The 25,040-nt window shown below is 43.4% G+C and overlaps 1 protein-coding gene across 3 annotated transcripts in view; it reads left to right on the top strand.

The window, feature by feature from the left end:
- LHX8 (LIM homeobox 8) overlaps positions 1 to 8,698 on the top strand; it is a 66,641-nt gene extending 57,943 nt beyond the window's left edge. For 2 of the 3 annotated variants that reach the window (XM_077450439.1, XM_077450437.1), the window contains 5 exons: positions 222 to 325; positions 3,056 to 3,151; positions 3,485 to 3,668; positions 4,461 to 4,535; positions 8,067 to 8,698. In XM_077450439.1, coding sequence (XP_077306565.1) covers positions 222 to 325; positions 3,056 to 3,151; positions 3,485 to 3,668; positions 4,461 to 4,535; positions 8,067 to 8,143 — 536 coding nt within the window. In that variant the 3' untranslated portion in view covers positions 8,144 to 8,698. The remainder of the gene's footprint in view (positions 1 to 221; positions 326 to 3,055; positions 3,152 to 3,484; positions 3,669 to 4,460; positions 4,536 to 8,066) is intronic. The other variant, XM_077450438.1, reaches the window with a different exon arrangement.
- The last annotated feature ends 16,342 nt before the right edge of the window (positions 8,699 to 25,040 follow it).

Here is a 25,040-nt window from a genome sequence, read left to right as displayed (position 1 = left end):
GCCTTTTTTAATGCAGAAATCTAGAAGATTAACAAAGTGTTCAAATGTTATTACATGTAGCTGTATTTTTTTTTTTTTTTTTTTTTATTTTTTTTTTTTTATGGTTTTGTTCTATAGGCTAAACTTGGGAGCCTTATCTGTGATCCTACGGTGCCCAGGTCCTCTGATTTTATTATGCAATGCAGAAAAATTTTAGATTATATTTTCCCTCCTCCTTGCAGGGAACCGTGTCAGTGTGGAAGGGGCCTTGTTGACAGAGCAGGATATTAATCAGCCAAAACCAGCTAAAAGGGCTCGTACCAGCTTCACAGCGGATCAGCTCCAAGTAAGTTCTTGTTTTGAGGCCGGCGGAACGTGTCCGTGGCTCAATGAATAAGCCTTCAGTTCCAGCTTGTCACATAATGTAAAAATATGTAAATCCTGTAATTGTGCCACACAATGTTCCAAGTGATTGAGTCAGTAACATTGGTGGAACTTAACTTGACCACAACTACTGAGATACTTTTGATATTGCGGTTTTACAAATGCAGTTTTAAATATGTAAATCCAAGTTACGGTAAATGTACGGCTTCAGAATTTTTCATGAGATCAGTTTGATCAGTACGACAGGAAATTTCGTGTTTATTTTCAAAATGGCAGTAAACGCAAAACAAAAAACGTACTATGTGTGAAACCTACCTGTAGCAATTCCCATTATGTATATAACCATAAGGTGCAGAAAAAATTGGACCTCGATGGGCTTGCTTTTTTTAAGTTTATTGGAATGGCTTGGCTGAAATTTTAGGCTAAAGGAGGCTTAAGGGACATGATTATGCAACTGAAATGTAAAGTATTTTCTTGTTAGCAACTTAAGGTTGCTTGCAGCAACTTTGGTGTAAAATATCCTGAATATCCAGATTATCACAACTTCTTCTAGCTCAAGTGTCAATCAGAACCGCATAAGCGTATTCCCAGTGATTTAATTTCCCCCCCCCACATTTGTTTCAAAAGCTGGACAAAGGGAGAACGTTTAGAGGGTTTTTTTCAGATGCAAAAATGCATGTAAATAAGTTTTGCTTGTTTACAGGTGCACCTATTAAGGTCTATGGAGGGGAGGGGGGGGCGTGCAACAATTACCGTATATGCTCTCCAAAAGAAGCTCATGTACTTTTTTTGGGTGTAAGGTGATTGAGCATGCAAGAGTAATTTGGGAGGGACAGTTGGAATGAGATTCTGTATGTTGGGCAAAGGAGACATGCTGTGAAAGGGTGCTAACCAGATGGCATCTGCAATCTCAGTGCATGTATGCCCTAAATGGGTGAGGACCAAGGAAGTGCACCTGTGCCCATTACTAGTTGTTGGATGTTACTGTCACAATGTCTTTTCCAGTGATTGGGACCCAATTGGTCTAGTTCCTGAGCAAATGATTCTTGTACACCATGATTATGTGGGTTTGTGTTTATACACCTGCTAGCTCTTGCTGTCAGGGCCTTGCGCAGCTCTGTCCTAATTGGCTACTACTGCAAAATTTTTCATATTTGGCTGGTTTGGTCGGCTCAGAGCTTCACAGGCTTGGAGCTTCATTACTTTCCACTGCCTCTAGAAGTTTCTAGCATTAAAGGTGGGTAAACTCAAATATTCAGTAGGGCCTGGCCAATTCCTGTGGAGCTAAATTGCTGTAAAATGGTCAGCAGGAGCCCTGAGACACTTGGGGGGTGTTTTTCCTCCAGCCCACAGCTAGAGACATCAAACTCGCTGCAGAGACCATCTCTGCTAGGGTTGTGGGGCTTACTCTGCATACTGACGGGCATTGAGGGGGGGGTATGCTCAAGTACCGCAACCCAAGAAACCCCACAAAGTCCAAATTATTTTGGTGCCTGCTGCACCTCCCGACTCCCACTCCGTGGTTGAATTCTGAGTCCTTTTTACCTTCTGTAATTTCACATAGCATGCCTGTGTAACAGCGGGGTGGGAGCCGGGAAGTGCAGTAGGTCTGCACTAAAGGCAGCCCTTCAGTGGTAATGGAAACTGATTTACAGAGGAAATAGAAGGCAGTGTGGGGAAAATTTTGCTGGGGGGGGCTCTGGTTGGCACACTGTGATTGGGCGGGGGGGGGGGGGGTTAATGGTGGGCACAAACCTGCAGGGAGGGTCTGAGGACACAGATGTATGGGAAGATTCTTCTGGGGATACATATGGGCAGGGAGGCTCTGATGGGGACACAAATGTAAGGCCTCAAGCATTAAATGTTTAGCCCTGAGGCTCTGGCATTTGGGTGCAGGCGGAGTATACAGGTGCATCATCCAGCCCCCCTGATGGCAGCCTTCATTTATATTCTATGTCTGAGGATTCATTTCTAAATACATTTTGGCCTACAAATGGCTGTAAAATGTGATGTGGCCACTGACCGAACAAGTTTTGGGGACCCTGGTTTAAACCGATGTGCCAAAAAAAACGAAAACCTTTGGCTACTTTCACACTGGGGCCGCAATAGCGGTAAAGCTATGGTTGTTTTAGCTGCACTTTTTGCCCACTAGCGGAGTGTTTTTTAACCCCTCGCTAACGACCGAAGAAAGGGTTAAAACTGCCCATGTGGCGGTGTTTCCAAAGCGCTTTTCAGGCGCTTCAGAAGCGCTGCCCATGCATTCCAGTGGGCAGGGGCAGTTTGGGAGTGCTGTATTCAGCACTCTCAAGCCGTCTCAAACATCCTGCTTGCAGTACTTTATTTTTATTTTTTCCCCCATACCGCCCCAGTGTGAAAGCACTTGGGCTTTTTATACTGTGGTGGCATGGGAGGCGCTTTACAAGTGCTATTGGCTGTAAAATGCCTGAAAACACCTTTAGTGTGAAAGTAGCATTTGCTAGAAAATGGGTAGGCTTGTATTTCCCAGTTTGTCTAGTAAGGGGCAGTGTTCATGGAAGTAAATCGGCTCTGTAATTGAAGCTAATTTCTCGTGGCTTGCTGCAGTTGGTATAGGATTTACTTTTTTGCCATACGTTTGGGTAACTGTTGTATAAAATTCCACTAAAGGTATGATTTGGCTGTTTACTGACTTGTATACATTGTGCATTTTTAGGTTATGCAAGCACAGTTTGCCCAGGACAACAATCCGGATGCACAGACACTACAGAAATTGTCAGAAAGGACGGGTCTAAGCAGGCGCGTAATACAGGTGAGCTTTTGTGTTGGCTTTTAAACTGCTGGTGGAATGGAGGTCCACATTTTAAGTTAATGCACAGGACTGCATATCTCTACAGTGTATTTCCAGTCAAAGATTTTTTTTTGTTTAGAGTGGAAGGGTTAGAACCTGTCACATTATTGCTAGCGATAAGATTTTCCTTCACTTCCTGGCCCGACACAATGGGAAGCAAGTGGCAATCTCCCTAATATAAGGGAATTCCTTACTTGGAAGATATATTCCCTCTTCCTCCCTGTGCTGGTAATGACCATAAAATGTAGATATGCCTGGGATAATCACGTTTTTGTACCATGTCGTCTCTTCCAGGTCTGGTTTCAGAACTGTAGAGCGCGCCACAAGAAACATGTTAGTCCTACTCATTCCTCAACTGCGCCGATTACAGCCATTCAATCCTCAAGGCTTTCCCCACCTATGATGGAGGAAATGGCCTACTCTGCATACGTACCTCAAGATGGGCCCATGCTGACCGCTCTGCACAGTTACATGGATGGTAAGCTGGTGTCGGGGGACTAATTATTGTCCAAGTGTATGGGAATGTGTACTTGGTGAAACATCGGCCAACAAATTTGTTCAGTAGTGATTTTGTCAGGTTGATGGGGAAGAAGGCACAGAGAGTGCCGTGCTTAAAGCAGTATTTCCTGTTCACTCAGCGGCCTCTGTAATGGGAAGTCCCGTCTCCTGCGCTGCCATTGGATGACTGCTCTGTCCATCATAGGAGGCGGGACTTTTATTAAAGAGGCCTCCGAGAAAGCAGGGTTTTTTAATTTATTTTTTCTATTATCTTTTGACGCTTGGCCCGCCCCCCCCTCCCTGCACTTTTTTTTTATTTTTATTTTTTTCACTACTTTCTTTTTCACTTGTTCACTTTGTCAAATCTGGCCCTCTTAGGAAAAAAGTTTGGACACCCCTGACTTGGCTAAATTGTCTGCCAATAAAGGATTTGGAAGATGTGTGGTTTGGGTATCTCCTAGATAGACTTGACCATTACACCTCCTGAGCTTGTTGAGATCAGGGACACCACACTGATTACATAATGTCTTTAAGGAGCTGGTTTTGTGTAGAGGGGCACAGTCATGTTGGCACGAAGACTTTCCCAAACAGTACCCTTCACTGTAAAACTCCTGAACTAAATGTGGAGGGGTGTCCATTCACACAGGCATTCCCTATTTTATTTAAATTGGATGAAAAAATGATCTGGACTTCAATTTTTTGCATCTGTATTCATGCCGTGTACATCCATTTTTCATTGTGTTTATATAATTTATTTTTTTCCTGTCGGCAGAGAATTCCTGGCTGGCAGGAGAATGTCGAGAGGGAGCAGTGTGTAGACGGAGGATTTGTCACTTACCAGCAGGGGGTGAGTGTGCACACAGAGGATTTGTCACTTCCCTCACTGCAAATTACATTGTTCTCCCCGCCACTAAAGTAAATGTAGCAAGGTCTCCGGCCTCCTTCAGTCTGAGGACCTCCAGGGCCAGAGATGGCTGACATCCTTCTGTATATGGTGGGTTGTGAGGCATATTGAGTGCCAGACTCTTCTTGAATGCAAAAGAGATTTCTCTTACCAACCTTTATGGGGGGGGGGAGGGGGTTAGGGCCTGGACACCCTTTAGTAGTTGTAAGTTAAATTGGACACCGAGACTTCAATAGGATGACAGCCAGTGTTCCTAACACAAAGTGTAACAGTCCTTTCACCTTCACTACAACTTCTTCTCCTTTGTATTTCTTCAGCGCACTGAGCTCCCAGTCTCTCACTAAAACCACAGATTCATGGAATCCCTTGAGCTCCTTAAATCTTCACAGCAGTGTCTTCCTCATGCGTTTACCCCCCCCCCCCCCCAGCCTGGCACTCCCGATACTCCTCAAGCTTCACCCCACTGGCCCCTCTGTCCCTGGCTTGACACACATGGCTGCACTGCAAGCGTCACCATGCCGTTTGGTGGGAATACCGCTCTGATACTTCAGTTACTCACTGTGGTCCCTGGTAATAAGGTGTTTGGTCCCTTTAGTGGCGACAGTTTCCCCTCTACCATCACTTCTGGTTGGACTGCAATCCCAACCCTCCGCTGCTCTCTTGCTTCTGGATAGGCCCAATGTCTGGCCTAGCAGCTCGGGGCACATGACTCGCGTTCATCCAGACAGCCATCCAGGTGGCACCAAACCTAGATCACCTGACTTCACCCAAATATTTAGGCGCTTCCAGCTGGTCATGGTATTAAAAGAAACCCTTGCCCATTAGCTGAGATGCCTCATATACCCATAACTTGACCTTGCATTACCTTTCTTGTATCTAACACCACCACATACCTGGCCACCTAGTGGTAGTAGAGATGCGTGCAACCAGGCCAAACTTAGGGAGGGATCAATAGATCTCTAAAAATCAACCAGGATATCTACTCCTGGTAAGTAAATTTGTGAGAAGCATCCCTGCCTAAACTTCAGGGTGCTACATAAAGGGGCATGGGGGTCATCCTGTGACCTCTACCTGGTGACCCCTTTACCTTAGCAACGGGAGAGGCAGAGCTGTCATTCTGCCCTTCTGCTAATGTAAACAAAGGGGTGACTGGTGATGTGACCGGGTGACCCCACCCCCTTGTCTACTTTAGCAGCGAGGCCAAATAACTTTGCTTCTCCATGCTGATTGTGAGCCAGCAAATTACAGCTCTATGGGATGACCACGCCCCTATAGGCGGGGAGAACTTACCATGAAATATGCAGCTGGCAAGTGACCGATCCTCTGTGTACACACTGCCCCCTCTGCTGTTTACATTCTGCTGTCCGTGGGATATTCCTCACTGACGGCAAAGATGAGTAACCGGTTGATAGGACAGCGGCGGGTGCCGGCTCCAAACAACCATTGCAAAAATAGATGAAAAATGGACAGATGCAACGCCCGTGTGAAAGGGGTCTTTAGGTGTGATGCTCAAGTGTTCACAAACTTTTGGCTGTTTATCTATCCTCTCTCAATGCTAGTTTATTCTCAGGGTCCTTGAACATCTTGTCTTCACCAGAGCTGTAATTTAAAAATTGTATTTCACCTGCAGTGCTGGTGAAAATGTATTTCTATGGTAGTTTTATTTTATTTTTTTATTTTTTTATTTTTACTACCCTTTATACAGTGGGGGGGGGGAGATATTTGATCCCTGCTGATTTTGTAGGTTTGCCCACTGACAAAGATTATGATCAGTCTAATTTTAATGGTAGTTTATTTTAACAGTGAGACAGAATAACAATGAAAATATCCAGAAATGCATTTCATAAATGATAAATTTGCAATTAAATGAGTGAAATATACAGTAAGTATTTGGTCACCTATCGGCAAGATTTCTGACTCCCAGGTATCTTCTATACAGGTAATGTGCTGAGATTAGGAACACTCTCAAAGGGAGAGCTCCTAATTTCAGCTTTTTTTCCTTTTTTTCCTTTTTTTTTTTTTTTTTTTTTTTTTTTTTTTTTTAATAATAATATAAAAAAACGTTCCACAGAAGCAATCGGTCAGATTTCAATCTCTCCACCATAGCCAAGACCAAAGAGCTGTCCCGCGATGTCAGGGACAAGATTGTAGATCTACACAAGGCTGGAATGGCTGCAAGACCATCGCTAAGAAGCTTGGTGAGGGTGACAACAGTTGGTGTGATTATTTTCAAATGGAAGAAACCTAAAATAACTGTCTCCCTTGGTCTGGAACTCCATTGAAACTCCACAAGGTGAGATGTTGCATAATCATGAACAGAAAGGAATTGGCCCAGAACTACACAAGAGAATCTTGTCAATCATCTCAAGGCATCTGGGACCATAGTCACCAAGAAAATAATTGGTAACTTGCTACACCATGAAGGACTGCAATCCTGCAGTGCCTGCAAAGTCCCCCTGCTCAAGAAAGCAAAGAAAGAGAAATGTACAGGCCCGTCTGAATCTTGCTAATGAACATCTGAATGATTCAGAGAACTGGGGAAAGTGCTGTGGTCAGATGAGACCAAAATCTGTGTTTTTTTTTGTTTTTGTTTTTTTTTGGCATCAATTCAACTTGCTGCGTTTGGACGAATGCTGATTATGACCCCCAAGAACACCTTCCCCACCGTCAAACATGGTGGTGGAAACATTATGCTTTGGGGGTGTCTTTCTGCTTAGTAGACAGGACAACTTCACTGCATCAAAGGGATGCTGAACGAGGCCATGCACCATCAAATCTTGGGTGAGAATCTCTTTTCCCTCAGCCAGGGCACTGAAAATGGGTCATGGATGGGTATTCCAGCATGACAATGACCCAAAACACACAACCAAGACAACAAAGGAGTGGATCAAGAAGCACGTTAAGGTCCTAGAGTGGCCTAACCAGTCTCCAGACCTTCATCCCATAGAAAATAAGTGGGGGGGAGCTTAAGGTTCACGTTACCAGAAGTTCGCTTCAAAACCTTAATGACTGCAAAGAGGGGTGGGACAAAAATCCCTCTTGAAATGTAATTGGCCACCAGCTTTGCACACAAACGTCTGACCTCCAGTACTTGGTGGCAAAACGCTTGTTGGCAATCAGTCATGTTTTGCCTAGGGGTCAAAGACTCATTCCACTCATCAAGATGCAAATCCATTCATGACTTTTTTGAAATGCATTTTTCTGGATATTTTTGTTCTGTCTCTCATTGTTAACATGAACCATTAACAATTGTAGACCATTTCTATGTCAGTGGGCAAACTTACAAAATCAGCAGGGAATCAAATGCTTTATTACCTAATCGTATCTCCAGGCAGAATTTAGTTCAACAAATCGGTTATAGGTGGTTTTATTTAATTTTTTTTTTTTTTTAAGCGCATGTCATTCTTGGCATTTAAAATGTTCTACTTCTGTACCATAATATGACTTTATTTTTATTTTTTTTCCCCTCTCCAGCTCATTCACCGACAGCTCTTGGGCTCCCGTCAATGCTGCCTCACTCCATGGCGCAACTACCTATAAGTCACGCATAAACTTTTCCTCCAAGAATGTAAATGCTTTGGGTAAAACTGAGTCATTTTATTGTGTATAAAATATAATTAAGATCATTAGTTATTTTTATATCAATGTTCCATACTGAAGTACACATGACGCTTGTACTATTCAGTAAAAAGGGTCACTATACATGCACATCCGGTTTTGTTGACCACGTCGCTGCCCCTCCTTATGTAAGTATTATTGGGTTCAGCCTACAGCGCCACTAAGTTCTCACGTGTCTATTTTTTCTTTGTACTGTCTGGAATTAGTCCAAACTTAGTTGTTTGTTAATTTATTTGTCATCAGAAGAGCACTTTGCCAAAAAGTAGAAAAATGGACTGACAAGTGTGCAAAAAATGTTTACAATTTTTTTTTGTGAAATTGTATTTTTCATTAGTTTGTACCTGTAAATTATTACAAAAGTGCATATGTATTTTGTTTTGCTTGGAACAGTTTCCTTTTTTTGTTTTGTATCTGAACTGGCCACATTCTGTTGGAAATTTGTTTTCTTTTTCAAGCAAACTTAATAAAGCTTTGATTACATCCCGTCAGTTTGGTTTTTGGGTATGGATGGTTTGTTGGGTCATGAAACTCTGAAATTTGTGTAGTATAAATGGTTGCTGGCTCCTTCATCTGTGACATCACCCTTCATATTGAGCAATACATTTGAGGTCATTGCTGAAATTCTCTGAAAGGGAAAAGGTTTTTAACCCAAATGATTTCTCCTTTGAGATAACAATTGGAACTATGGGCAAAACTTTATTTTCATTTTGGCTAGAGTAAGGGGTGGTTATAACCCCTGTGTTTTTTTTGTTTTTGTTTTTCGCCATCTCTGTCCCATTTTGGAGATTTTGCTTCACTTCCTGTCCCATAGCCAAACAGGAAGTGAGAATCTCTGCAAATTAAAGGAATTTCTTGGGGACCCCCAGCTCACCAGAACTAGTATCCCCATTGGAAGATTTCCCATCTGTTACTTTTCTGGGCCAACCCAAAATTTGGAGTTTTTTTTATTTTTGCTTTCAATGATTATGGCAAACAAGACTAATGGCAGACAAATTGACAGGTGTTCTAATCCCTCTCCACGTTTTTTTGTTATACTTTTAATTTTAAAAAGCTTTTTCACCAATTTGAAAAATCATGAAGGCTACTATAGATGGACCTTTCCAGAAAAACACTTGTTGCCTAGTTGTAATGCTGATGCACAACACTGCTGCACTGCATTGTTGATCCAACAGGCTTAATGTGTTTCGAGGGCTTGCCTCTACACCAGAGACAACAGGCAAGCCTTTGAATTGTGTCGGACTGTTGGATTTCCACTTGTCCCATTTTTATGTTGTGAGATGTATAGTGGACTGGAAATTCCTGTTTTATTATAAGCTCTGATGCACCTGTCTGACTATATAATGCCACCGTCTTTACTAATGAAAGATCTGTTTTGAGGATAATGCATTAGGCCAGTGCATGTGGTGTGTTTTTTTTTTTTTTTTAATTCTCCAGACTCCCCAGCCCTAAGAGGGCAGCAAGGCGAAGCATATCAGTTATAGCCAGAATGGCAATATAGGCAACTGTTACCTCTGGGACCCACTCCCAAGCACAGGAGTTTGTGTTTGCCATGGATACAGAATAGTATGCCCTGACCTTAAAACCACCTAGCGACCAACTAAATCCATTATATGGACTCTGTCTGTAGCACTCAGATCCTGTTTGAAATTGCTACGATTGGAAAGGACTGGTGTCTGAATGCTTGACCCAGTTATGAGAATTGGCTGGTCCAGATAACCTATGGCCACTTCAACAGATGTGAACCTTCTTCCCACCAGGTGACAGGAAGTACCGCCCCCTAAGGTGATTGGCCAAAGGAAAAGTCTGTTCCATGTATGGCATATGGACCCTATAAATTTCATGCAACTGGTAATTGTGTAGTAATCTGGAGCTTCTTCTGAAACAAGACTGGTTTCCATTGTGCTCCCACAAACTGGATACGAGGATACCCCCCAAATGGTTTGATGTAGATCGGCTTTTATCCAACTTTTTTTTTTTCTGTTGTATAATACAGTAAAACCTTGGTCTGAGAGCATTTTGCAAGACCAGCAAAATTTTTAATACATTTTGACTTGCAAGCAATGTCTTCCTATACAAGTAGCATCCTCCACACTATCAACGTCGTTCCTTCCATGCGGCGGTTCAAGCCTCGCTTTCAAATCGCTCTACTGCAGGGTAGTCTTCCCGGTCACAATTCCAGACTGACAGTGGTGAGAGATGGCGGTGTGGGGGACGGTCTATGTGGGCAGCTTTACCCCGGATGCCTGCATACTTAGATGTGCCTCTTTTAATCATCAACCATGTGAGTTTCTAAATGTTGTACTTTCTTTAAATGTAACCATATTGCTACACTTAGAGGCGTCTCTCTTCTCTTTTATGCTCTGTGGCTCCTGTTGGATTTTGCTTCTAATCCCTTTGTAGAGGCTTCCATTTGTGGATGGATGTTTTATGGTTACTCAACCCATCACATTGATATAATCTCTTTTATATGGACTATAAACTGAACCACCTATAAACAAATGGTGGAATGATGCATATGAGTTTATATTTCTTATGTGAAAATTTACTTTGATGTACATGCCACAGGCAGGAGCAGGTCTCATTGCCATCAAGAGGGGGGGGGGGGATGTGTGTGGGTATGATTGCTTACCTAGCAGGACCAGTCATCTGATGAACTGCAGGTGGTGGCAGTGCGCTGAATTGTATATGGACAGCGGGAATGTGCTCACAATTGCACCAGACTGTAAAACATCTGCATCAGCTTGTGTGACTAGTCAGCTATAGTGTGGGGGTCAGCAGTATTGTGGGCTATAATAAAGCAGGCCATATACTGTACACATGTATGCCCCTCTATTTGCCCTCACCCAAGTGGCAATGACAGCAGGTGGGGGTGTGTTCACTTACAGCAATTGCGACACTTTCCTCAGCACCTGCAGCAAAAAATATTCCCCCTGTTGCATTTGGTAAGTACTGCTGCTGAACATGACCCATTCAAGCAAATGGGCATGTAGTGTTTTGGGGCCGCATTTTTTTAATTTATTTTTTTATTCCCATTTACTGTAATACAGGCAGCGAAGAGACATCCTATTGCATCCTCTAACACCACCTGAAAAATTACTAGAGCTTGGCTTTTTCAACTTTATGAGGTGTGCCAATTTAGCTGCATGTATAAACTTTGCCTTACAATGTTTTCATCCCTGACCTTTGGGGCTTTTTTGATTTTGACCATTAGTAACAAAAAAATCAACTATCTGTTTCCATTAAACATTTGAAGAAAAAAAAATTGCCTTTTCCTCCTGGGCAAACTAAAACCATACTTGAATTTTTATTTTTTTTTTATTTATTTTTTTCTTGCTTACTTGAGATTTTTTTTTCCCCCACGTGACTCTTATGAGCATCCTGCTATAAATGCCTTACTAAAGCAATCTTAATACTATGGTACATTGCCTTAGTACATCATTCTTCCATGCGTGTTTTTGTTCGTTTTTTTTTTTTCCCCCCTTTTTTTTTTTCCCCCCTTTTTTGTTCCCCAAACCTTTTTTAAATGTTAAAAGGAACATATGTTGTAACATCAGATTGCTTGTTTATAGCTGCTTCTTTGTAATTTTATTTTCTGTTTTTCAATTTATTAATTTTTTTTGAAAATGATAATAAAAAAGTGTGTGTGTGTGTGTGTGTTTTCAAATGCAAACTGCATATGGATTCATTGCTGTACACTGAACACCAGAGCTTTATTCATAAAATTACACTAGCGAAGGGCTCCTGGCCAGCTGTGACTTTACCCGGCCCTCTGTAAGAAGGGACCCTGATGGGCTCTAAGTGTATTTGGAATTTCTTTGCCTTGTTTTTTCTGTTCTGTCTTGCTGATTACAGGAAAAATTTGTAAAACCTGATTTAAACGGTATTAAATCCCAAAGCAAACCACCTGCAGATGTAGCTGTAAAACCTTTATCCCCCAAAAAAAACAAACACTTTACTGTAACTGCTTGTAGAGTGTTAGCTGGCGTTTTTGGCTTAAATTTGTTGGTATCTAAATCTGTTAATACATCAATTCCCTCCCCGCCAAACTGACAATGCTGGTGTCCAAAGGTGCCACCTGTGCTCCTTCATCCATAGTGGAGGCACTCTAAGGCTGGCCATACAATATTTTAATTTCCTTTTTAGATTTAACTTCAACTATGTAGTACAAGGGTTTGCTTGATTGCATACGCATAGAAAGTGTTTAGGCTTGACCTCATATAATGGGTTTTGGTAAATTTAAAGGAAAGTTGTACAAGAAAACTGTATGGCCAACCTAATGCAGGAGGTGTGTTATTGGCCAGATCACCAGTGGAAAACAAATGCAGCCACCGCATCTATTGATGAGCAACAATATATTCAGTTTTGGATTTAATACTGCTTTAACTACTTCTGAACTGCCCAGTGTATGTGTATTCTCTCATTAATTTAATGTTATATACCAGGGTTATGGCAGCAGATAGCTGGGGTCTTTTTTTTTTTTTTTTCTTTCAACTGTGGACGATCTGGCGACTGATGCAAGTGGTCCCAGTGGTGGCTTCGCCACAGGATCACTTTCATAGGCAGTGGGAAAGGTGCCCCCTCCTGCCAATTTCTGGTCTTTTCCCTGCTTACCGGAGCCATCGGTAAAGAGGGAAAACTATCCAATCCCCTAGAGCGATGGGCAGGAAGTTTAGTGAGGGCAAGATGGCCCCCACTTGACTCTATGTCCTTGGAGGACCAGAACGATGTCAAACATCACCTCTGCCTTCCGGCCTTAAAGGGCCCTTTTTTTTTTTTTTTTTTTTTTTTTTTTTTTGGTGTAAAGATAGATAAAAACAAATGAGGAAGGCATAAATACACTTAAAGTGACCCGTCCCTCTGAACTTGCACGCAGAAGCAAACGCAAGTCGTGCACACATGTAAACTGGCTTCAAATCACACAGGTGAGGTATCGCTGCGATCCTTAGAGCGAGAGCAATAATTTATAGCACTAGACCTCCTTTAACTCTAAACAGGTAACCCGTATAGATTTTTAAGTATTGTAGTTTGTTGCTATTCCACTAGTGTGCACAATTTTAAAGCATGACATTACGGTTTTCCTTCATTTTTAGAATAATCCACAATAGCCTTATTACAAAATTGATATATTTATCTTTCTGTCCACAAACCTGCCCATAGCGGTCTGTGGGGGTAAATAACTGTTGCCAAATCGTCAAAAAAAAAAAAAAAGACAAATGGAACTGGCTACAAATAGACTAATGCCATAGCTTGTTGAGCCAGGGAATATATGATTGCATTAGGGAACCTGAACTTTTATACTACCACTCTCCTAATATTGAATGCTAAGAATTTTAATTTTTTTAAAGTTGTAGGAAATGTTTGTTTTTGGCTCCTCTGTGGTTATTGGAGCAGCCGTTAATTTCTCTAGGCTATTCTGGGTTTTGTGGGGTGCGGCTTGGATTGTGTCTGCCTATAGAAGGTTGGAAAAGTACATTGGGCAGCCTGAATATTGTGCCTCAGCCAATCCCTGGGAAATTATGCCCAGAAGGTGGCTAGAAAGAGACCTAAATAGTATGAGGACTGGAGCAGCCCTGATCTTGACCTGCTGGAGGGGTCACAAGCCTCAGAGGTCACTGCCCCTTTTGAGATGGCCCTGCTAGAATCTGCTTGTAAGCAGGTTGAAAATATGGTAGTTAGGTGCTGCCCTGGACGAGAGGCTAGGGGTTAATACTTTTCCTGATTCTTTGGTTTTGGTGGGTTTTCTATGGGTTTGCCCCACTGATGTAAAAAGGAGATAGTGGGACGGAGCCTGTGGAGTGGAGAAGAGGGCTCCCAATTTTTAAGAGAATCCCATAAGGGAAAAGATCGGAGCGCTGCACCAGGAAAGAGACGAGGAATGTCGCTTGCTACTGTCATTATGTAAAAGGTCCTCTAGATCTGGGGTTTGTCCCTGAAGATTCCAGCACTGGCGAATGCCACTAATGGATCGCCAATTTATCATACATGGATTATACCTTTTGCGGGTATGCCAGGGCAGCACATAGCCTGAGTTCGGAGTAGAGATGTTGGGGGGGAAAAAAAAATAAAAAAATAAAAAATCTTCTTGCGTGTTGGACTTTGCACTTTTCTAAGTAAAGGTTTGAAACTTTTGTTCCACCTGCTCTGATGTTGTTTAAAGGGTGTAATGCAAGAAGTCGTCAACCTATTCCATAGTACAGGTCACCTAAGGTACTTTGAGGTATGAAGACAGCCGTAACCAGGTACTGAAGAGTGAAGGAAGTGAGGTGCATGCAGGGAGTCCACGGAAGGACCCCATACCATTACTGAGAGTGAGGTAACGGTAAAATATGCTGGACAGGTGCATGTGGACAAGACTGCATATTCCTCCTAAATGCAAACTACAAAAAAAGTGTACATTATCACAGGGACCAAGAGTTAACTGGAGAAAAAGTATTGTGCAAATGTACATGGTGTACATTCATCTCTAAAAGCAGAGGCCTGCCTTAAGGTTGAGCATCCCCCCCCACAGAAGCCTTAACCTTGTCCCAGGGCATTGATGAATGACACAGAAGTAAAGATACCACAGCGTTGCCTGGAATAACAGACTCCTGGGCCAGGTCTCTTGCTTGACACCCAACGAGGAGGGGAACATGGAGCAGGAACCACCTACCCCTACCCCCCCCCCCCCCCCTTACAGGCTGACTGTTATCGAGGTGCCAGCTGTGGGGCCTGTGTTAGTCTAGAGAGGAGGATTCGGTCTCGATAACTCACTGAGGAATGTCTGGTGGAAGCTGCCTGGGATATCATTAGTACTGACCCAAGCCCAAGGTTTAGTGATCATGTCCTCCCTGATTGCCAACTGTAGCTGGTTCTGATGAATCTTCATTCTGAGCTTGCCCCTTGGCTTCTGGCTTGAAGACTGGTCGAAGAACTTTTATCTAGCTGTGTGTCCTCCTGTTACAAGTCTGGAGTATCCCATACCACCCTAACCCCTCTCCTGTTACAAGTCTGGAGTATCCCATACCACCCTAACCCCTCTCCTGTTACAAACTCGGAATGGGGGTTGATGGCGGTGTTGTCATGGGAATGGCTCATCAATGATAATTGTGTATTATTTCTATTATTACATTGTTCTATGTAATTAGAGTTTTAGCTTAAGATGATATAGAATCAGTGGGAGCCCTGGGGACCAGTGTCCCTGAGGATCTGCTCTGTCCTGCCCATGAAATCCTGCATCTCCCTGTGTGGTCCCGGGGATCGGCACTGTTGTTGCCTGGCATTTATGGAGTTAACGTTTTTTTTTTTTTTTTGTTTTCTTTCACCTTAATGCATCCTATGCATTAAGGTGAAAAAACTTCTGTCACTGAGCAGCCCCCTCGTTTTACTCACCTGAGCCCGTTCATTCCCCCACCGGAGACCTCCTTTACCTCTCTATTATTATAATACAGGATTTGTATAGCGCCGACAGTTTACACAGCGCTTTACAATATAAAAGAAGACAATATAGTTACAATATAATACAAGAGGATTAAGAGTGCCCTGCTCAGAAGAGCTTACAATCTAATAGGGTGGAGCAGGTGGTACAAAAGGTTGTAACTGTGGGGAATGAGCTGATGGGAGTGGTAGGAGATTATTTGGAGACGTAACAGGCTTTCCTGAAGAGATGAGTTTTCAGGGATTGCCTGAAGGTAGAAAGAGTAGGGGGTAGCCAGACCAGAGGAGGTAGCGAGTTCCAGAGGATGGGAGAGGCTCTGGAGAAATCATGGAGACTAGCATGGGAGGAGGACATGAGAGAGCTTGAGAGTAGGAGGTCTTGAGAAGAGCGGAGAGGTCGATTTGGGTGATATTTGGAGACAAGATTGGTAATGTAGCTCGGGGCAGAGTTGTGAATGGCTTTGTATGTTGTGGTTAGTAATTTCAATTGAATTTGCTGGATGATCAGGAGCCAGAGTAGGGATTGGAGGAGAGAGTTGGCAGACACTGAGTGGTTGGTAAGGTGGATAAGTCTGGCAGCAGCATTCATGATAGACTGAATAGGGGATAGCCTAAGGAGAGGCAAGCCTCTAGCTGTGGTTCTTGGCCCTTGATTGGCTAGCTTGATAGCAGCGTAGCCATTGGCTCCTGTCAATCAAATCTAATGATGCAGGCGCTGGGCCGAAACCCAGCATTCTGTGTCTATGGACACATTCTGAACTCGGGAGCATGCCCGCAAGGTAACCCCCAGGGAGACCGCTTCTCCTAGGGCAGTGATGGCGAACCTTGGCACCCCAGATGTTTTGGAACTACATTTCCCATGATGCTCATGCACTCTGCAGTGTAGTTGGGCATCATGAGAAATGTAGTTCCAAAACATCTGGGGTGCCAAGGTTCGCCATCACTGTCCTAGGGAGTTTACCAATGTGGGGAGGGGCCACCGGAGCCACTGAGGGACCCCAGGAGACGATCAATGGCCACTCTGTGCAAAACAAACTGCACAATGGAGGTAAGTATGATGTGTTTGTTATTTACAACCCCTTTAAGTGCTTGCAGGAAAATCTTCAGCTCTGCTTGCTTTACTGACCCGACACGTGCAGTAGTTGAAGGGATACAGGAGGCAGTGCAGCCTGGTTACTGACAGGCCACGGACCCATACCGGTCTGCAGCCCAGGCGTTGGGGATTCCTGCCCTATACTGTTTGTTGGAAACACAGCAAATTGACTGTTACCTGTGTGATTGGTAGCCTCTGCCCTGTTTGGGAAGGGACCTGTTAGAAATCAGCAGCTCCTTTGGGGTTAGTGCTGCATATTGGTATGTAAGCAAAAACAAGTCTACCTGGAATGTGAATATCTGCCTAAAAGAAATGGTAAATGTTATCTATTAATCATTCATATTTGGTGTTTTTTTCTTTCAATGGTGCCAGGCATGTCTGCTTATTTACTTAACCTGATCCAAATTACAATTGATATCATTCAATTCGGTACGCATTTTATTTTGTTTTGTTTTTTCCCCCCTTTTGCTTGGTCTAAAAAAAATGAATGGAAAAAAGTCATTTGATTATAACACAAAAGTGCAGCCAGATCTAAAAATGAAACCATTTTAAACCTGACTGATTATTTCATTTTTTTTTTTTTTTTTTTTTTTTATTTGACCAAAAACATGCCCCAGAAATGATTGCAAATGCTTTAAAACAAAACTCCAGCCAAATAGAACAAGGTAAATTTCTTATTAAAAGATGACAAATGTACATCTCTTAAAGAGGAAGTAAACCCTGATGAGTTTACTTCCTCTTTCATTCCCTGTAAAGGCAAAGCATAATGGACTACTATGCATCGCATTGTAGTCCATTATGTGTCACTTACCTGACACAGGAGCCAGCGAAGTCACTGTTGTCCCCTGTAGTTCCGAGCGTCCATCTTCTTGGTGGGTCTCGCTGCTCCGGCGCTGTGATTCGCCGGAGCAGCGATGACGTCACTCCCGCGCATGCGCACGGGAGCCGAGACTCGCGGCATTGCCGTCATCGACGATGCCCCGCTCAGTGCGCCTGTGCGCCGCTGATAGCGGTGCCAGTCTTCGGGAAAATATCTCCTAAACCGTATAGGTTTGGGAGATATTTCTTAGACCTACAGGTAAGCCTTAATCTAGGCTTACCTGTAGGTCAAAGTGGTTTGTAAGGGTTTACAACCACTTTAAGGCTGTAAATTTCCCCTGCAGTACTTCTTTTCTTTGTCACAAGGTGGCACTGCCATCCATTCAACCCACTTCCCCTGAGCCTAGACCAGGGGTATGTAACCTCAGCATTCCAGCTGTGGGGAAACTACAAATCTCATCATGCTGCTGCATCTGATAGTCATGCCTAGAACTGTCAAATTCAGATGATGCCTCATGGGACTTTCAGTTCTACGACAGTTTGAGTGCCAAGCAGGGGCGTTGCTAGTTGGGGAAAAAGACCAGGGGCTTCAGACCGAAGTCCAAGCCTGGCATTGGGGGGGTGTTAGGCTCACTTGCTGGTTGCTGCCTGGATCACCAGTGCCCATCAAAGCGGACCACAAAACTGACCCACACTGACCATACCTGACTTTTCCACATCAGACTTCAGCTTACCTCCTCCTGCAGCTCGGCCTTACCTGTAGTGTGCAGTGTGCCCATCCTATTCATGGCCAGTCGGAGACAGCAGGCAGCCAGACCAAGGACAGGAGAGCCGCCCACCCATTTACACAGAGCAAGCGCCAAGCAGGGATCTCATAGTGCTCCACGTGGCCGCATTGTAATTTCTTGCCTCTTGGAGCCTGCAGCGCCTATGATGGATGTCACACTTCCCACGGTCCCGGCATTGGACCAGTGTGACGTCCAGCATAGGCGATGCAGGCTCCAGGAGGCATACTTGTCATGTCACTCGGCCTCGCTCGGAGTCGGATTGGTCCCCGCTGAGTGGCTGCTCGGGGCTAACAATAGAATTATGAGTGCCTGAGAGCCGGAGCTTTTTGGGGGTCCACTCAGGGCTCCAGCACCCCTCCCGACACCCTTGGCTAAGACCAGGGGTGTCCAAACTTTTTTCAAAGAGGGCCGGATTTGATGAAGTGAACATGCGCGAGGGCCGACCATTTTGCCTGACATTCTTTGAATCGTTAAAATTCGGTCTAAGTGTGTTCGTTCGAGCTCTAATACACTGCCCAACAAGAATTCTCTTGCCTTTGTGGCTGTGTGTGAGAAGAAATGAGCTTGGGCGTATTTGTACATACTGTATTAATTGGCGTATAACACACACCTTCACTTTAAGAGGGAAGTTTCAGGAAAAAAAATGTTTAAATAAAGAACTGTGAAGCAAAATAATGGTCAGTGCCCACCAATGCAGCCTAATCAGTGCACATCTGCAGACCCACCTTTGCCAGGAACACACCCACCATAGCCAGGAATGCCCCCACCATAGCCAGGAATGCCCCCACCATAGCCAGGAATGCGCCCCCACCATAGCCAGGAATGCCCCCCCCCCATAGCCAGGAATGCCCCCCCCATAGCAAGGAATGCCCCCCCCCCATAGCCAGGAATGCAGCACCATTGCCAGGGACGCAGCACCATTGCCAGGAATGCCTCCCCAAATGCCTCACCATTGCCAGGAACGCAGCACCATTGCCAGGGACGCAGCACCATTGCCAGGGACGCAGCACCATTGCCAGGAATGCCTCCCCAAATGCCTCACCATTGCCAGGAATGCCTCCCCAAATGCCTCATCATTGCCAGGAATGCCTCCCCAAATGCCTCACCATTGCCAGGAATGCAGCACCATTGCCAGGAATGACTCACCATTGCCAGGAACGCAGCACCATTGCCAGGGACGCAGCACCATTGCCAGGGACGCAGCACCATTGCCAGGAATGCCTCCCCAAATGCCTCACCATTGCCAGGAATGCCTCCCCAAATGCCTCACCATTGCCAGGAATGCAGCACCATTGCCAGGAATGCAGCACCATTGCCAGGAACGCAGCACCATTGCCAGGAACGCAGCACCATTGCCAGGAATGCACTGACGAGCGCCAAAGGAGAATCTCCTGTTTACACAGGGGCTTCTTTAATAGAAAGTCCCGCCTCCTTTGATGGACAGAACAGTCGTCCAATGGCAGTGCAGGAGAAGGACTTCCTATTACAGAGGCCGCCCGTAAACAGGAAATTCTCCTGTGTACGGCGCTCGGTCCTGTCCTCCCTGTACCTTCTGAAGCATATATATCTTTTGTGGCCCCGGCGCTGGGAGATCGTCGGGGGCCACAAAAGATATGCATGTCCAAATAACCAGGCGGGCCGTTCAAAACCGGGCCGCGGGCCGCGATTGGCCCGCGGGCCGGACTTTGGACATGCCTGGCTAAGACTGTCCTGGACCCACCCTAGCCTGTGATTGGATAATGAAAGGATAAGAGGCACAACAAGGAGCTCATCTCTTCCATCCTGTTCTTTTCTCCTGTCAGTCTGCACCTTGTTGGCACATGAACTGGTTGGCTACTTTTGCCTCTTCCTCTCTCACTCCAGCCCTACTGAATAGGGACTGTAAGAGCCTGATACCGGGTCAAATTCAGTACTTGCACTGCTTGCATTTAAAAAAACACAAAACATGTATTAGTTATTAAAGAGCTGCATTTATTTGTGTATTGTCTATATACTGTATATTTTAGGTTTAAAGCAAATCTGTTAAAAAAAAAAAAGTTACTGTCAAGTATAAAGTCCACATATGGAGATATGAATGTCAGGCTGTCCTGAGAAGCAGCAAATGCCCCAAAGTTCCAGGTCAATGGGATGTAAAAATGAACCAATCTTGGGAGTCACTCGGACAAAAATCTGTCCCATTGTTGATCAGTAGGAGGAAAAATGCTCAAGCCTTGGTTGTCAACAGGAAGAAGAGCACCCCAGCATTAGTCAATGTCCCAGTGTTCGTGGTCTTTGGGAAGAAAAATGCCCCGTTGGGGATCAATGGGAAAAAGAATACTTCATTGCTTGTGGTCAGCGAGACCAAGAATACCCAAGTGTTGGTGGTCAGTGGGAAGAAGCATGCCCCGGTGTTGGCACTCAATAAGAAGAATTATGCCCCAGCATTGGTGGTCACTGGGAAGAATTATGCCCCTGCGTTGGTGATTAGTGAGAAGAAGAATCCCCCAGTGTTGGTCCTCACAGGGGAGAAGAATGTTCCAGTGATGGCAATCAGTAAGAAGAATTATGCCCCAGCATTGGTGGTCACAGGGAAGAATGTCCCAGTGTCAGTAATTAGTTGGAAGAAGAATACCCCTGCGTTGGTGGTCAGTGGGAAGAAAAATTATAGTTGCATCCATGATTGGTTCGTTTTTCAAAACCCCTAATGATCACCATCACAGTACTTTTTTTTTTTTTAAAGCAGACATGGCAGTAAAAAACAAGTTCTCCCTTTTAAGTTGCAGGCCTCTTCCCCCTGAAAAATGGTTTAATGATTGTACCTTAACTTTCCCTTACAAGTACATTTGTAGATTATATACTTACCTTACTGCCATCCTAACTCTGTGGTGCCTAGGCGAAGGTGGAATCACACTTCTTCCAGCAAGATCCTGGGAAATACAGAGCAGCCCAAATCTGAACTGGAGTGTCTTAGGAGATTTGGGCTGCTCTGCGCTCCCCAGAAGGATAGTGTTGTCACACCCTGCAATGTGACAGACAGGGGTAAGGTAAATATACTGTATAATCCAATTTTTTTCTTGCTTACATTTACATTTTTTTTAAGTACTATGAGGCAGAATTTTTTACAAGTGGAGGTGGAGGGATTCTGCTCTATGAAATGGACCTAGCTATTTACTGCAAGGTCTTCTTTAAGACAAAGTGAGCTCTACTTATTACATCAGGACTCCCCATCTCAAAGCACTGCTTTAAAATGGAAAGAAAACACCTGTGGGACAAAAAGTTTGAGTACATAATTTTCTTAACCCCCCCCCCCCAGATTGCACATTGGGGAGAATGAAAGTACTTTCCTTTGAGGTCCTTGAAACCTAAATATTGCAAGAAGATGGCTCTAGTGTAATGCCAGAGTACCTTACAATGGGATTTGGGATGCTTATCCCCAAGATCTCATCAAAAGGTTTGTGACGTTACCCTCTAGGCACTACAGAGGCAAGTCCGGGGTTAGGTAAGTATATCTCCTAACTTTTATTTATTGTATTGCAGCAATTCGAGGTGGAGCTGATGTAATAAATGAACCTTGTTTTTTAGTGCAGGGTCTGCTTTAAAGTGTTAATAAACCCAGGAGCCTGAATTCACCATATCTGGCCACCACAGAACATGGAAATGTGATTATTTTAGTAAATATAAACTGCTAAATACCTTTTCTCATCAGCAGTATATATCAGTCTTGTCACTTCTATATGTGTCTGGTTAAAGCTTGTAGGAGGAGTTTTCCTTCTACTCTAACTGTCCTATGAGGATGCATGATTCCTGACCCTCTGCTTGGACAGTGCTGATTGGCTTCTGCTGATCACATGACCCTCCCCCCAAGAAAACAAAAAAACTTCTCCAGCAATACGCACCAAACTGAGCATGTGCAGAGTGCTCCCAAGGCTCTGTACAATCAGGAGATGGCTTAGGGACTGTGGAAGAAGGGGAAGATCAGAGAAGACAGGATCAAACAGACTTTTTAGGTTCCACGGTGAGTATAAAAAGCATGCTTTACTGCATATACAGATGGATTTTACTGTTGTGGGTTCAGGAACACTAAGTATTTCACATAAGGAGCAAAACACAAATTCTTTTAGAAAGTCTTTATTTAAAAAAAAAAAAAAAAAAAAATTGAAAAACATTTCATAAAATGCATTCAACATCTCTTTTCTTCTTTTTACATCTTTAATATCTTTATTTTATTTTATTTTTTTAAGCAAAAATTATACCATTTGGAAAGCAGTCATCTTCACAAATGTTATACTTTGTGTTTGATTTGTTAAAGCGGAGCTCCAGGTAAACAACAAAAATACACAGATGACAATACTGTACATATAAGGATTTTGATTTACCTGCCCAAAGGATTTGTATTAGGGAAGATTCACACCAGACCGCATGGCGGGAAAGGTGTATTTTGCAATCTGCTGCTGGTGCCAGTACATTGCTAATGACACCCCAAACACAGATCGCAAACACAGTGTATTTGTGGGCACCAGATTGCATGGTATTGTACTACCATGCGATTTGGTGCTGCACATTTTTCAAAAGCAGTGCATGTACTACGTTTTGTGTGATCGAGTGGGATTTCAGCCTATTCAAATGAATAGGCTAAAAAAATCGCACTGCAGGGGAATACACAGAAATCGCACAGGAACACGGACCGCATTCCTGTGCAATTTTGGTGTGAACCAGCCCTTTCTGACTATCCAGTTTTGAGGATTACACAACTGGCAGACAGCAGGTAATGTAGGAGATGCAGTTATGTTATCCAACCCCCAACCTGTGATTGGACAGTAAAAAGGAAAGCAGAAGAATGATGAGCTCATTTCTTGGGCATTCTGCTCTTTTCTCCTATCAGCATGTCCCTTGCACTGCAGCACACCGGACTGGCTCCTTGTGCTGGTTCTCCATCTCCTAGTGTTCTGTAGGGGGACTGCAAGAGGCCGATAGCAAATCAAACTCAGGTACTTTCACGGTTTGGAAACTCAGTAATGTAATAATGAATACAAAGCACCATTATTGGGTGTGTTTTAAACCTGCCTAGAGTTCAGCCCCAATTTATTGGTGACAAAAATAAATTCATTCTGCACAGCAGAAGCATAGAATGCACAACTTGTACAGCAGGAATGCAAAGCACACTGTGCTAGTAACCTACTGGACTGAGTTGCTAACATTTAACATGGAATTTACAATAATAAAAAATGCCATTTGGACGATTCAATTAAATATCATCACACGAAATGCAAAATTGCATAAATATATTACTATAAAAGGGTCAAGCCCAACATTAATGCATATTTCGGTGAGTAAGTGGAGCCTGAATCCACATATCTCAAGTGGCAAAGCATGCCAAATACCCTCGCTCTATACCCACCTACCCCTCTATTTTATGCTACATAATGTAAAAGTATAAGGGCCCATTCACACTCGAGCAATCCATTGACTTGTGCTATGTGTTGGCCGCTACTTCACAACAAATGGCACTGCAAAGCAACACTTCTAGAGCAGAAGTAATGCCATGTGTTGTGGCACCATGATTTAACACAAAAACAAGAAGATTTTCCAGGTGCCAATAACATGAACTACGACATAGAATAAAAATTACATCCTTTATAATTTAATTCATATATAACATCAAAAATGAATATCATTTGCTAAAATTATATTTCATTTTGAATTGGGTATTCACAATGTAGTTATTTACAGATGATTGTCATGGTGTAGCAATCTCTACATATTTTGCCATCTTATAGGCTTCCTCAGGAGATATGCAATACCACGCCTGAGCAGATAGATCAAATGCATTAATCAGTACGCCTACAGTTATATCTGAGATATAGCTGAAAACCAAGCCAATTTCAGCTAGCTGTCTTTAATTGGTAAGATGCCCTCCACCAACCTTTTTAATATTTTTTTTGTAATGAGAGCTGTATTATGTAACGTGTTGAATATATTTGTTTTTCTGATTATCTCAGATATAACTATGTGTACTGATTCAAATGTTTGATCTGTCTGCTTAGAGGTGTTATTGCATATCTCCTGAGGAAGCCTATAAATTGGCCAAACATGTGGAGATTGCTACACCATGACAATCATCTGTAAACAACTACAATGTGTATACCCAATTTAAAATGAAAAATGATTTTAGCAAATTTTATTCATTTTTAATGTTTTTATATGAATTAAATCATAAAGAATGTAAATTGTATTCCATGTTGAAGTTCATGTTATTGCCACCTCCTGAAAAAACCCAGCTCCTTTGAGCATTCTTCTAGTTTTTGAGTATTTATATGGCATGTGGTGCCAGTGAGCGCTCCTCTGATTAATTATTTCTTGTGGTGGCATATTTTAACACAACACACAAGTGGGAATGGGCCCTCAGTGTGGGGCCTTTTCATAAAGTTAGTAGGTGTGTGGACCTAGGAACTCAAGTGGGGAGGTTTCATCAGTAAAGTTTCCAAAAGTAGACTGATCCTGGTGTGGAAAATTTTATGAAGATGTATTAGATGTATTTTAATGTATTGTCATAAGTTTCCCTGTGTTCGTTCTCCCCCAGACTGATGCTGGTTGAGATCCGTTAGGTAGTGGATAACTTCCTGGCATTGGAGAGAGGTGTTTGCAGAGTTGGGGTATGTCCGTCAGCAAAGGGCCCCTGTGCATTGCACAGTCGATCGCCTGAGGGTATATGTTGCTCTGCGAGGATCGGTTGTGGGT

The sequence above is a fragment of the Lithobates pipiens genome, unplaced genomic scaffold (genome assembly GCF_037356315.1).
Source record: "Lithobates pipiens isolate NorthernLeopardFrog02 unplaced genomic scaffold, aLitPip1_a1.2 Scaffold_23, whole genome shotgun sequence".
NCBI classification, from domain to species: domain Eukaryota; kingdom Metazoa; phylum Chordata; class Amphibia; order Anura; family Ranidae; genus Lithobates; species Lithobates pipiens.
The sequence above is the reverse complement of the archived record's forward strand: the minus strand, read 5'-3'. Positions and strand labels throughout refer to the sequence as shown.